The sequence below is a fragment of the Populus nigra genome, chromosome 18 (genome assembly GCF_951802175.1).
Source record: "Populus nigra chromosome 18, ddPopNigr1.1, whole genome shotgun sequence".
In the NCBI taxonomy this organism is placed as follows: Eukaryota; Viridiplantae; Streptophyta; class Magnoliopsida; order Malpighiales; family Salicaceae; genus Populus; species Populus nigra.
The window spans coordinates 9,215,274-9,229,688 of NC_084869.1; the positions used below are offsets into that span (position 1 = coordinate 9,215,274).

General features: G+C 29.8%; 1 protein-coding gene across 2 annotated transcripts; it reads left to right on the top strand.

Annotated features, from left to right (window-relative positions):
- Window positions 1–9,064: 9,064 nt before the first annotated feature.
- On the top strand, window positions 9,065–12,851 carry LOC133678004 (E3 ubiquitin-protein ligase SIS3-like). 2 transcript variants are annotated; one of them, XM_062100148.1, is made up of 10 exons: window positions 9,065–9,376; window positions 9,487–9,525; window positions 9,801–9,867; window positions 9,965–10,038; window positions 10,527–10,665; window positions 10,755–10,847; window positions 10,995–11,060; window positions 11,144–11,263; window positions 11,717–11,830; window positions 12,310–12,851. In XM_062100148.1, exons 1-10 carry the CDS (start codon window positions 9,348–9,350, stop codon window positions 12,709–12,711), a joined length of 1,143 nt encoding a protein of 380 aa, XP_061956132.1. In that variant the 5' UTR covers window positions 9,065–9,347; the 3' UTR covers window positions 12,712–12,851. The 2 variants fall into 2 exon arrangements, with proteins under 2 accessions (XP_061956132.1, XP_061956133.1); XM_062100149.1 differs by having other exon boundaries at window positions 9,069–9,376; window positions 9,487–9,521.
- The last annotated feature ends 1,564 nt before the right edge of the window (window positions 12,852–14,415 follow it).

Genomic DNA, 14,415 nt, shown 5'->3' on the forward strand with positions numbered 1-14,415 from the left:
TATGTTTTGCTCCAGGTGGTGAAGAACTAGTGGTAGTAAATCCTCCTCGACTTTGTTCTTCGCTTGTCTTGTTTCGTGTAAAGTAATCAGGTGGACTAGTACAAGTAAACTAGCCTCCATCTAGGAGTTCATTTGGGCAAAGTGACTGCGCTCAGGGCTCTGCCCACTCAAGTCATGGAACTCGTAATCTTGTTTTTGGATTTTCTAAAACAAATACACGCATAAAAACAATAAATTTAAAATGTGTTGTTGGAGTCTAAATATACTGTTATATAATTTTAGAGTTGTTTAAAGTTTATACAAAGATTATCTGAAGATTAGATGTTATTTTTTATTTTCAATAATTGTTTCAAAATTAGATTATTGTAAACCACAAATCATCTAAGTGTTTGGCCTCTAACGATAATCTACATGAATCACCAGTGAGAAATCTCTTAAACCCTTCTAAAAGAAAGAGATTGTTATACCTTTGATTACTAACTCTTTTCTTTTGTGTTTTTTCAGGTGTTCTGTAATTTATGTAATTTCTATACTAAAAACAAAAGGCATAGCATTTTATTTATAGAAAAACCTGAAAACACTATAAATTACAAAATATTAATTCGCCCCTAAATAATATGACATGTATTATTTCAAAATAATTTTACAAATTTATCCAATTAAGTCCCTACTTGATTTTTATAGGTCTAGAATTGTAATTCCCTGTATAAATTACATTCTAGTGTTCAATTTCTAAAACTTATTTATATTCAAGTCACATTTGATTAATCATCCCATTTTAATTTTTGACTAGTGGTTCTTATGTGTGTGACTGTGACCCATTAGGTTTCCTAATAAATTGGCCCAAATGTAAATTACAATCCTAAATAAAATATGATTAAATAAATTAATTTATTATCAATTCAACAATTGATTGATTTATATTTGAAGATTAAGTACAATGACTAGCAATCTATCACGATTCTTTAAATATTAAAAAAATCATAAATAGTTTGACTTAACATTTTAGTGATTAATTTTTTAGTGTGAGTGTTTGTGCTAGATTTTAATCTAATCCTAAAGATTCACATCTTACAACAATTAAAAGAATCTTAAAGCACTTTAGTGATATAATTAACTATGATATATGGTATTCAAAAGATCCAAACTTGAGTCTAGTTGATTATTCAGATGTTGACTAGGCAGGTAATACTAACGACAGAAAAAAAACTACTAGAGGGTGCTGTTATGTTGGTTATAACTTGGTAGCATAGATAAGTAAGAAATAGGATTCAATCTCATTGTCAACCGCAAAACTGAGTATATTGTAACAAGCAATTATTACACACAACTTTTTGAATGAAAAAGATACTAGATAATTATGGTTTCTCTCAACAAACTATAACTATTTATTATGATATTAGTATCTCTAAAAATCTTATGCAACATTCAAGAACCAAATATATAGATCTAATACATCATTTAATTAGAGACGTGGTTGAATCAAAGATTGTGTCATTCGAATATATGAACACCGAACAACAATTAGTTGACTTATTCATGAAACCTTTAGATGGTTTAAAATTTAAATTTCTTAGGAAAGTTATTGGTGTTTGTAACATGTCTTAATTCTTAAAAGAGATAAAATTTATAAATAAAAAAATATGAGTGTATAGAATATTTTTTTTAATGTTTTTCATACAGATAATAGGTTACTAATAATGAAGCACAAAAGCAAACTTTGTAAGTATACATAATTTATTCCTTTAAATCTCATGGAATTTCATTTTGCTGGGATCGAGACAGATCTTATTTGGTACGGTCTTCACTTTTAAAACACTATTCTTTTGAAAAACCGAATAAAGATATTATCTTAAGCATTATAGAAAATTCAAGTTGTTTTACGAACTGTTAGCAAATGTAAAATTAATTTAGATGCAAGTATGCTAACAGGAGTAATGTACCTTAAATTGGCTAAAAGTTAGTTGAATCTAGTACACAAGTTGTTAGGACAATCCTCCTAATATATCCATAAGAAAAAGTTAAGTATTCACATTATTATGAAAATATACGAACACTTCAGTATGGATCCATTCTACTCTCTAATTCCTTGAAAAAAAAGTCAATTGCTCACTGTGGAAACAGAAAAGAAATTATGTAATGGAAATGATAGAGTTCATCAAATCTTATATTAGAAGTGAAAATCTTCTGCATCTAGACCCTGACATAAATTTTGACTTTTAAGTTATGCTCACACCTTGCTACCATCTCATAACCACACATATAATAATCAACCCTACCCTATTCACACTCAATATCAAACATGCAAAATATCACAACAATATAAATTAACAAAAAATCAAGATTAATTATTCCAAATTCTCTAAAATTTCAGAAACTAACATTTAGGTCACTTCTAAATAAAACCTTTTAGATGACCAAATCTCAATTTCATCAATTTCCAAACATCAATTAACCTAATTTTTAGTCAGTAAAGATCTCAACCATAATAAATCTAGAATTTCACATTTCTATATTTTCTAAAAATCATGCCCACAAGTATCCATTCATGCAACAAACCCAAATTTCACCCCAATTATAAATAAATAAATCTCACACATCCTTAATTGACATAAAAATTACATAATCAGACCAAATTTCCAAATCCTCCAAACCTTCAATTTTGGTTGGCCACTTAGAAATTTAGGAATATATAAATTACTTCAATTTTTCTTAAATTTGTTAATTATCACATCATTCTCACATCAAACTACCCAACGATTAACCAAAACAACCCTTTTTAATTCCAACATACAAATTTTCCATGCTAATATGTTTTTCAAATACTATCATCCATAATTAAATAGATAAAAAAAACAATTCAACCCTTATTATAATCAAAATTAAACACATAATCATCCCAATAATACAAAAAAAAACCCAAAACAACTTAAAATTAAAGTCAATTTTCAAAAGTCTCCTAATTTTCAAAACTAGCAACTTATTCATTTATAGGAAAACCTCATAATTAACCAAAACTCCTTTAATTTGCTTAATAAACATGTCATTACATAACAAATTAATAAAGAACCATTCAAATTATTATTTTAAAAAATCAACCACGAACTCTAACAAATCCAATTTTAAGATTTTTCATTTTCTAACATAATTAAGAGAAATAATGCAAATGATTCATAAAAAAAATATTTTACCAATGAGTATCAGCCTAATTTCCCATGCCTTTTGAACTCATTTCTAAGTTTTATCACTCCTTTCTCAATCTTATAAGCTTCCTCTCTCTAGTTTTTCCATCAAAAACTCTCACTAAACGCTCTTTTTAAAGTTAAAATCTTATGCTAAAGTCACTAATTAACTTAGTAGAGAGAAGAAGAAATGAGAAGATTTTAAGATAACTAAGTCTCTTCTTCTTCCAAGCATCGACCAAATTTAATGAAAAGGGAAGGGGGACTTTTCTTTTTATTTATAGTTTTGCCACTCCTTTATTATCCATAGGTTATTCTCGTAAATTCATTGATCATCAGTATTTTCATGTATAACTATATCCTTTATTTTCTCTGGATTTTTACACTAGTTTATAAGAATTTACAACAAATAGAAATATTTTTCTTTTAATTTATTCTTTCTCGGTCAAGATTTTACGCTATTTATCATGAAGTTTATATCCTTCCATCCTTATAAAAATTCATCTGTGAAATTTAAATTCATACTTACATCCGAAAACAAGCGCGGGTGCTTTTTCAGTCTTCTATATAATTTTGAAGCTTTCTCCCTATTATTCTCACTAGAGAAACCATTTACTTCACAAACTCTTCTTATTTAAATCTATATTCTTCTCATAATAAATTTTAAATGTTGATTTTCCATTGTTCCCAATCTACATTTGTGGCAAGATTCAAAACAAATCCAATTCTACTTTTCAAAGTAATGATATCATTAAATACATTATGAATTTTAAACTATTTAGATGGTCATGTCAACTAATATGAAACCAATCCAACTTTAATTGACATTTTTTTATAAAGCAGTTTTAAGCTTTATCCTGTTAGTCAATAATAAGAACAATTATGAAAATCCTCTTCATAGTTAATACATTTTCTATTCTCAAGGTGTAGTTAGCAAGGTACATTTATAGATACAAAGTTTTAACTTTTAACTTATGGTAATGTTAAGATAACAGTTGATTTTATTCTTGTCCTTGATAACTCTTTCATAACCCATTGATAAAATATATTAAACTCATTTGTCATGGAACAAATTACACTTAACATGTTACCTATAAAATCATTAGAGACATGTGATTAAATAACAAAATAATCTTAAAAAGTAGATTGACTTAAGCCAAAATCTAAATGAATATTTTTAGAAAAAAAAACAGACCAAATAAATCAAAGCCTACATGAATATTTTTAAAACGTGACTAATTTCTTTAAGCACAATTCAAGTTTCACGGAGTACTAATTTTGATCAAATTCATTTATTGTATATATGAGTTACCCTTAGTCTAATTAATATTAAATCAAATCATAATGGATCCCTCACTTTAAATTGTTAACATGCCTCAAAACTTGGAATAATAAAAATTGAGTCTAATTCATCAATCGAATGAAGTAAACCTTCATAGTAAATAACAAGCCATGACATTTAGAGCTAGATGAACTTACAATGTATGCATTCCTTTATATTCACCATAAGGATGTACAATGTTGTACCTAAATTGTTGATATACATATGCCAAAACTTACAAACTAACTATAGAAAATCTTATACAATATATATTTATCACATATATCATGTTCAAGTAGTCTACTGAATCACAACTATAAACTCTAATACCAATTGTAATACCTTATAATTTATAATGCATCTTTGTTCATTCACACAATCTTATACGGTCAATTTAAAAAAAAAAGATTATCACCATGAATTAGTTCTATCAAAACATAATTATACAAAGTTATATAGTAAACAACAAGATTATAACATATCTTTGACATACAAAATCATTCATGGTGTAGGAAAAGTCATCCTTCCTTACAATCCACATCACAACTCATTTGTTTTCTCAAGCTTAAGTATATATGAAAATTATTTACAAGACATTAATTGGTTCTCAAAATGTTATCTGAAGTGGAGTACAAAGTTAAAATAGAGATGATAGATATACTTGTAAAACACATAAAACATAGCATATATAGTAAGCACATTCATATCCATTACTCCCAATAATCTTTCTATAATATTAAAAGTAAATACAACATCATTAACCTTTTTTTTGGTATATCAAATCTATGTTGGATTTCCTATATTGTTGTATTCTCTTCATCAACCAGTAGCCTAACCTTTTCTTTATTATGCACATTAAGCTATCTCTATAATGAATATCTTAAACTCTCATCACTATGTGTTCAATCATTCATTTCAAATCATCATCCCTTGTTTTTTATAGGTTAACTGCCTTCCTCAATTGTTTTCAATACTCATAACTCGTGGTTTATGTCAATTTTACTTTTATTAATTCACTTCCATATTTATGGCTTACATCTTAAGAAAGCCTTTTCCATTTGCTTAATTTTATACCCTTAACTCATCTTTAATTTCCTTAACCCAACTCTATAATTATGGCTTTTGCTTTAAGATTATCATATTCATTAATCTAGTCCTATAAGTAAATTATGTCTTTCAATTTGGTTATGGATTCATTAATCCACCTTAATCATAGTTCCAGCTTTATTCTCATTATGGATTTACTAGTCCAAAACAATGATCATAAGGATTTATTAATCTAAATCATACCCTATGCTTTCATTAAATCTTGAAATTCATAAATCTCAAAACAACGTTCATATTTAGGGCCTTAACACTGACTATACTCGTTAATCCATACTAATAATTATAATTTATATTTCACATCAACCTTTCATTCATTGTTGTATTTTAATAACCATGACTTGCATTCATTTCAATTATACTTTTGTTATTCCATTTCAATAATTGTAGTTCGTATTCTACATCATCCATATTCATCAATTCTTTTTAAATACCTATAACTTGTGCTTTAAAATATAATAACCATCGTTATTATGGTTAGCTTAACATTTTATGTAAGAGGCCCATCGTTGCAGTCAATTAAATCTTACATAATAATTTCTCTATTGCAATTGATTAAATATCACATAATGACCCTGTCATTGTGGTCGATTAAATTTAACATAATGAGCATGCCATTGCATTCGATTAAGTTTCACATAACAATTTCATCATTGTGGTCGATTAAATATCACATAATGATCTTGTCTTGATACAAACCTCTTAATCACATGGTTAAACAACTTTAACAAAGTTGAAATACAACCTAAAAAGCCAAAAACCAGGTTTGATAGAACCCTGAACCATAGTTAATGTTGTACTTAATAGCTAAAGGTATTAGAATAAACTTAGACCTAGAGATAACCTTGTACCTAAGAACCTGAAATACATTAATGATGCCACAAATCTAGTTAATCTTCGATAAGTTGAATGTACAATCTTTGTCTCTGCAAAGAAATTATGTTTTACCACAAATAATCAAAAAGAAGAAATTTGTGTTTACTATCACCAAGTTACTAAAACTTGCATCACCAAAATATTATAAAGTCTCCTCTAAATAACTATAATGAACCCCTTTTAGATTGCAAGCCAAGAGACCCAAACTAGGAATCAACTAACATAAGTTTAATAATGAAATAAATCCCTAAACAATATTTAATGGGCTAGAAAAAAACCCAAATTAAAAATAATCATTCAATATCAAATAAATAAAATAGGATAATAAAAACAAAGTCTTCATACTAGAATTCATCCATGCAGCCGAAATCTCCAAGCTCTCCTGAGTGGTGTTTTGGCCGAAACTTTTAGTATAAGAATTCAACTAGGAAAGTTTGTTTTGATTACTAGAATTTTCTTCCTCCTCTTAGTCCTCTTGATATTTTTAGACTACTTGAGAATAAGGAAAAGAAACCTAAGAGAAAGATCCATTTAGATATCAACACATCAAGTCCATATAGGACTTGTAATCGATTTCAATTCTTCAATGAATTTAAGCCACGTTAGGAACCCTTGTAGCCCAAGCTCATGCACAAGTTTAGGGCATAAATAAGCCTCATTTAATATCCTTATTTTGACCAAAATTAATCCATTATAGGTTTGGACTTATTAGGTGAAAAATAGCCAAGAAAGAATAATTTATTGATAAATTTGCCAAAACAATAACAATAGTTTTGATTAATTTAAATAAAATGTTTTCAAATTTCAATTGACCTGAAATTTTACCAAAATATATTTCTATGCATCTAGTATTTTCTTGTAAAATTTCATCTTAATCCAAAATATTTTTTAAGAGATATGTCTGATCTCATAAAACTAGCCAGTAAACATTTTAAAGCAAAATTCGAACCTAACTTAATTAGTATCATGTCGTGGCGATCAATTAAATTTCATATAATGACTCTGTTGTTGTGGTTAATTAAATTTCATATAGTAATCATCACCATTAATGTGAACATCAAATCATGTCATCCTGCTTCAATGGCATAACATTTATATAATCATGCTTCAAAGGTATAATATTTATAGTAACTTGTCCTTAAGGCATAACATTTACATTATACTCCCCAGAAAACATAACTTTTATAATAACCTACACTGAAGGCACAACTTTTATAATAACCTTTTTCTTAGAAGATCATTTACACAAATACAAACAATTATATATTCAACTTAATAATGGTAACTTAAATAAATTCAACAAAAACAACCTTTTAATATTTGATTTCTAAGGTCCTTATCCAAAGAGTTGGGTTTAAATCTCCAATTATTTATTTAAGTCTCATCAAAACAATTGATTTTACTAATCAAACAATTAATTAATGAAGTCCACATCTAAATAGCTAACTTTAATAACCAAATAATTAATTAAGTTCTTGTTCAAACAGTGAATTTTAATAATCAAACAATTAATTGCGTCCTTCATATGAATAGTGAAAGAAGTGCCTTCTTCATTTTATTTTGTTTTCCTTTCATTTTTGTTCTTATATACTTAATTTCATCCCTCAATATTTGCTTGATTTTGAATTTGTCTTCATAATTTATTTTAGTTTACTTTCTATAAGGTTATTGTAATCTCAAACAAATATCCTAACATTTGATTTGTGCTTGATTTTACAAGCGTCTAATTTTATTATCTTATAATTAAGTAAAAATAGTTTAAAAAACAAAGTTCTTAAACCCATTCGAATCACAAATTTGGCAGGTTACGCCATGAAACCTAAGTTGATATAATATGTCTTCGTCAATATTAAAAAAATGTTATCTTGATTTTTTTCTAAAGTCAAATTATGCTTTTTATCGGTCGTTCGATTTGTCAAGGCAACTCTCATACGAGTTAATTTTAAATTCAGACTATACAAGGAGTTGAGTCAAGAGATATTAATACTAACCTATTAGAACATATTTAATAACAATGTTAAATAATTTATATGACCTGAGCATTTTTTTTACATTTATTTTTTATTTAAATCGCTGCATAACACAATCATGTAAACTATTATATAAGGTATATGAAAATGCAAACGAAATGAATAAGTTGAATTCTGATATTTGAAAAAGATAGAATTTAATTTATTTTGATTCTTGTATTATCTCCATCATTTTAATTTTATTTCATTCAAGGTTCTTAAAAAACTAATTTTAATATTAAATTTTTTTTAAAATTACAAATTAACCTTTAATTTATTTTTTTATTATTTTAAATATTAAATTCTAAATAAAATCTAATTGTGGAACCTCAAAATGATTTTAAACATGATCTTAAAATTGAATTTAATCGAGAGCTTACAAACATGATGGAAGGGACCCAAGCACCTAGCTAAACTAACCTAATTTGAAAACGTCATCAACCCAAACCTACGTGGCATCCACTTGCTTCCTCACAACCCACCGTCAGCCGCCCAACAATCATTTAAAACAAAAACAAATAAAAATAAAAAACGAAAATCCCATTACTGCTTCCTGTCTTTTACCTAATTTGAAAAGAAAAGAAAAAATAAATAAATCAAACGCCGTCAATTAACCCAAAATCTTCCCGTCAATCTCCTCTCCTCCCGCAATCCAGACTTCAATCACCTCTCTCTCTACTGTTTTTTAAAACTCTCCTTCTCTCTACTGTTAAACCAGTTTCAGTTGCTTGTAATTACTGCTTTTAAATAAAACTTAGTATTAAATGAAAGATTCCGATTCTTTTTTAGCTACTTCTCACTCACTCTCCCTCTTTCTTGTAATAACCTCTTCTTTTTAGGGTTTTCCTCTTAGTTATGGCTATGAGAGGCGTCGATTTCAAGTGGTTTGTCCTCATTAATCTTTCCTTCAATTTATCTTCATTTGTGTGTGTGTTGGTGCCCTTTTGTTTCAAGTGATTTTTATTTTTTTGCTTGAAAATATTGGGTTTTGCAGGTACGATGGCTTCTTCTTGTCAATGCTAGCAACAAGTGCGTATCCTTGTTATTATGTATACATTTTTTAGATTTTTGGCTTTCTCTTATTAAGGGTTTTAATTTTCTTTCTTTGATTCTCAAGAAAGTTTGAATCTTTTCTATGCTGTTGCCTACACTTTTAAGTTCTTAATCTTCTTGCTTGCAGCTTTCTTATGGTGATTAATTTAACATCAATCTTTTACTATCTTTTCTTGGTTTTATATCTTAACAATACCCTTTTGTTTGATTTCTAAGAGAAATTGTTTGTTCTTTCTTTAACAATGTCACTCATAGAATCATTGTTGCTATCAATTGGAGGCGTTATCATATTTGTACATACCCATTGCACATATGGATAATGGTAGCTCTCCCTCTGCCTCTATCTTTATTCTAGTTCCAATAAATTATGTGAACCTAACAGTTTCTTTTATATCTCATTTCTAATGGTTGTTGGTCAGGTTGATTACACTACCGTTTTTGTGTTTCGCTTGTTGATGTTTATAGATAATGGACTTGCTGCTGGAATGGGATTGTAAGGCCTGTTATCTTGTACACCTTGGCATCAATTCTTTCTTTCTTTTTATAATAATGGGCTCTTCTACTTTTGATGAGAATTCTGCGTTGTGTACAAGTATTCTAGTTTTATTTTAAAGATTTTGGAGATTTTTTGAGAAAGAAATTTGCTGGAATAAAGATATTGGATTTAACTCCCACATTATCTTTGTGCTCTTGAAGAAGTATTCTTTTTAGTAGTTTTTTAAATATTACATGCAATCAAGCAGCTGCAGATTTTGCTTGCTTTTTATTGGTTTAATCCTGTTATCATACGAGTGAATTCTCTTAATAATGTAGGCATTTGCTGTTGAAAACTTGTTTTTTCCCTTTCATATAGTCAAATTGTATGGTTGGAGAATATCTTTTGCATCAGTTTATCGCATGTTCTTTTACTGAAAGTTTGAAAAGGCACTTTGTAAGCTTAATCTTGCCTAATAAGTTGTTCGTCTATTTTACTTCCTTCAGGGATTTTGGGCGGCAGCAAAGATATGCCCGTTTTTGTGGAAGAATTGTCGTTCTTTCAATTCTCTCTCTGCTGCTATATCCATTTCTTTGGGCTTGGACTATAATTGGCACACTCTGGTTCACGAGGGCAAGAGATTGTGTAAGTTCTTTATATATATTCCTTAATTGGAAGCATTGTCATCTTGAGACAATCTTAATTCAGGAGCTGATGTATTTAATTTGTCGCAGTTACCCGAAGAAGGTCAGAAATGGGGTTTTCTTATATGGTTGCTTTTCAGCTACAGTGGACTGATTGGTATCGCTTGTATCTCTGTTGGAAAGGTTATCATAGTTCCTTGTGCTTCTATTTCTCTCCTTAATTTTACATGCTATTGTTTATCCTAAGTAACCAAAACATTCTGCTCTTCGATGCTTTCTTATGTTCACCTGCCCCTTCTTATCCTTGACCATTTTAATATTCTTTTCTAGTGGCGGGTACGAAGACAAGCACACCACTTACGTGCTCAGCAAGGCATTCCTATTTCAGAATATGGGGTGATGGTTCATGCATCTTAAGTACTAAAGTTTATTATTACTACTGTCATGGTTTCTTTTAATCACCCTGCTTATGCATCCAGGTATTGGTTGATTTGATCCGAGTGCCTGATTGGGCATTTGAAGCTGCAGGTCAAGAAATGAGAGTAATGGGCCAAGATGCTGCTGCATATCAACCTGGACTCTATTTGACTCCCACTCAGGTAAGTGCCAGTCAATATTGAGAGCTATGAATTATGATTAACTTTTTTCCTTTTGATTGGGACAACATCATGCACATTCGTGTTTTCTATAACCTGAAAATACAGAACAGCCGGTTTTAAGTACATGTGGTAGATTTTTCTTGTAATTTGCCTTGGAAGGGAGTCCAAATTATTATATCTCAGCATGGATTAGCCTTAATAGAGAAGAGCATGGGCTGGTATCCCAAGAAATGTTATTATAACTCTCTTTTGTGTCTGCTTGCTCTCCATATATTCTGGAGGATGTCTAAGTCATCGCATTCTATTATTGGACTTAAGGGTCATATGATCATTGTCCATTCCAGTAACTCACAGTAATCTTTTTGAAGAAATCTGGTCTTGTATCAATATTCTAAATTTATATAGCTTTTAGTTAGTTTATAATCTCTTTCTGGTTCTGTTGTCTTTTCATAGAGAGAAGCAGTGGAGGCGCTCATTCAAGAACTTCCAAAGTTCAGGCTCAAGGCCGTTCCAACTGATTGCAGTGAATGTCTCATCTGCCTCGAAGAGTTCTATGTAGGGAACGAGGTAAATATTTTGACTACTCTGCTTTCTATGTGCCACAGTTTTCCCTCGAGAAGGTCTATTCCACTGCAGAAACTGTTGGAACTAGCCCTTCCATGCATAAAAAAGCTGTTTTTATTTAGTTTGTCGATAGAACTTCTGGTATACTGTAGGTTTTTTACTACTCCAGAAGGGAAAAAATGATGTGCTTCAATCCCAGTGAATATATTCCGACTATTTTAGTTCAGAGCAATTTATTCACAAGACATTTGTCTGCATATTAGACCACCTATAAAGATGATCATGAGGAAAATTATCACTTTTTTCATATTAATAGAAGGTTAGTACTGGTAGTTAAACTTCATGCAAACAATTTTGTTTCATGTTGTCTTTGTGTGATTGGATTTATTACATGTTAGAGTTGACAAATGACACTGCATCTGGCTTGAAGAAAATAAAAAACACTTTTGAATTACCAAAGTTCCTTACTAGTAATATTGCAGGTTCGTGGCCTACCTTGTGCTCATAATTTCCATGTTGAATGTATTGATGAGTGGCTTCGACTGAATGTGAAATGTCCACGGTGTCGCTGCTCAGTCTTCCCTAATCTTGACCTTAGTGCCTTATCTAATCTCCGTGCTGATTCGGAAAGATCTCCTGCCACTGTAACAACCAACCGTTATGTGAGAACTGTGCCTTCCAGCCACAGCTATCTGTTGAGAATGCAGGGTCTGCTGTGGCCTGTCCAATCTGGGAATGCTGGGGATCCCACTGATGCAGATATTGATGTGGAAGCTGCTGAGAATGGAAGTGCACACATGGCAACTGGGGAACGAACAGGTACGGAATCAGTTTCATCAGCTGGACGTGCGCTTGTGGGTCAGTCCACCCAAACTCATCACTAGTCATTTTTATTTTTATTTTGGATTTACAACATATTAACCCTGTGCCGAGAAAACCTAGGTTCCACTGAATCTCACTTTAATGAAAACGCCCTGGGCTGTTTTATATATAATACAGAGAAAAGCTAATTGATATTTGTTCATGCTCACTGTCTTAACTGCTGTGTTGCTACATGCTGTGACAGAAAAGAAACCCCATTCACCAATTCATATGGGGTGTTCTGGACACACAAAAAATCAGTAATGATAACTGTTGCCTTTTTGTTAATGGGAATGGAGCTTGAATTTGCCTTGAAAAGTTGTATCTCTCTCTCTACCAGGTGAACAAAAAATTTCATTTTATTTGAGGCAAAAGTAATATTGCGTGGTCCTTACTGTATAAATATTCAAGTAAAGTGCATGGTTAAGTCAAGATTGTATGCTTAACTTTCAGGCCTGGTAGCTGAGATCAAGAGATCATAATAACATTATCATTCAAATGCCTTTTAATGATTTTTCCAGCCACTCGTTTGATTTGAGTGCAGACAATTATGCGTTCTGTACTTTGTTTGGACTTGTGAAGCCTCCCCATGCTTGGATTCGAACCAGAAAAGATTTGGGACCTATATCCCTTTAATCACAGCCTGCAATATTGCTGCAACTTGCTATTTGCAAGCACTGGAATTGAATCCAAATCTTTTGATGCTTCTTTTGATGTCAAAGTCGCGATTACCTCATCAAATTTGTTATCTCCACTTGTGTCTATGGAATTACTGTTCGCTGGGAAATTGGATGCTTTACCTTGCGAAAAATTAATTATAATTTAGTCTTTGCAATTTATCGAAACAAATTAATTAATTCCTATAATATAATAATTACTTGGTTCTTTGATTAATGTTGATCATGCTGGCTAACTTTTAAACTTTTTTTCTATTTTTAAAATGAAAAATCAAAATGAATTGAAAAAAAAAAACATGAAATGGATGAAAATGATCAATTTATAAATGAATAAATAACAATTTCTGAAATCACAAAGAGTGATTAATTATCTTAGCTAAATCACAAGGACTAGGTTATAATCAACTCTTAGGCAGATGATGCAAGTAATGGTTTCATTTAGCAATGGGGGCAAAGCTGTGTTGTGCGTTCGATATTCAAAGTACCATTCTAAGTAGTATTGCTTTTTATTTAATAAGTAGTATTTTAGTAGTTTTGAGGTGTTGATATTAAAAATAATTTTTAAAAAATAAAAAATATATTTTTAAATAAAAAATATTTTAAAAAATAATTGAAAATATTCTTTCAAAACACGCCACTTGTAGTGTACAATCAACACCTAATTTTTGAATAGCTAAGGACTTCCACTCAAAATATGAACAATATCAACCTCTTTAAAGAACATCTTACGTGGAAACATTCCTCCTCAAGCATATTATTCCATCCATCTTTAAAGGTGACCTCATTAATTGGCCTACAACTAATGATTTTCCCAACCAAGTTGTCTATTTGAAATTATAATTGTGGTTGTAAATTAAAATATTTTTTATTTAAAAATATATTAAAATAATATTTTTTATTTTTTAAAATTATTTTTGGAATTAGTACATCAAAATGATCTAAAAACATTAAAAAAAAATTCTAGTAAAAACAAAATTTGAATTATTTAGAAATACGGGTTAGACTATGTTTTCAAATAGTCTTTAAAGGAACAAATCACAAGACCTATTT

Excerpts from the sequence above, each read along its gene's own strand:
- LOC133678004 (XM_062100148.1), top strand. The coding sequence starts at position 9,348 with ATGGCTATGAGAGGCGTCGATTTCAAGTG. Across the intron at positions 9,868-9,964 it reads CATTGCACATATGGATAATG|GTTGATTACACTACCGTTTT; the intron begins GTAGCTCTCCCT and ends GTTGTTGGTCAG. Across the intron at positions 11,264-11,716 it reads TCTATTTGACTCCCACTCAG|AGAGAAGCAGTGGAGGCGCT; the intron begins GTAAGTGCCAGT and ends GTCTTTTCATAG.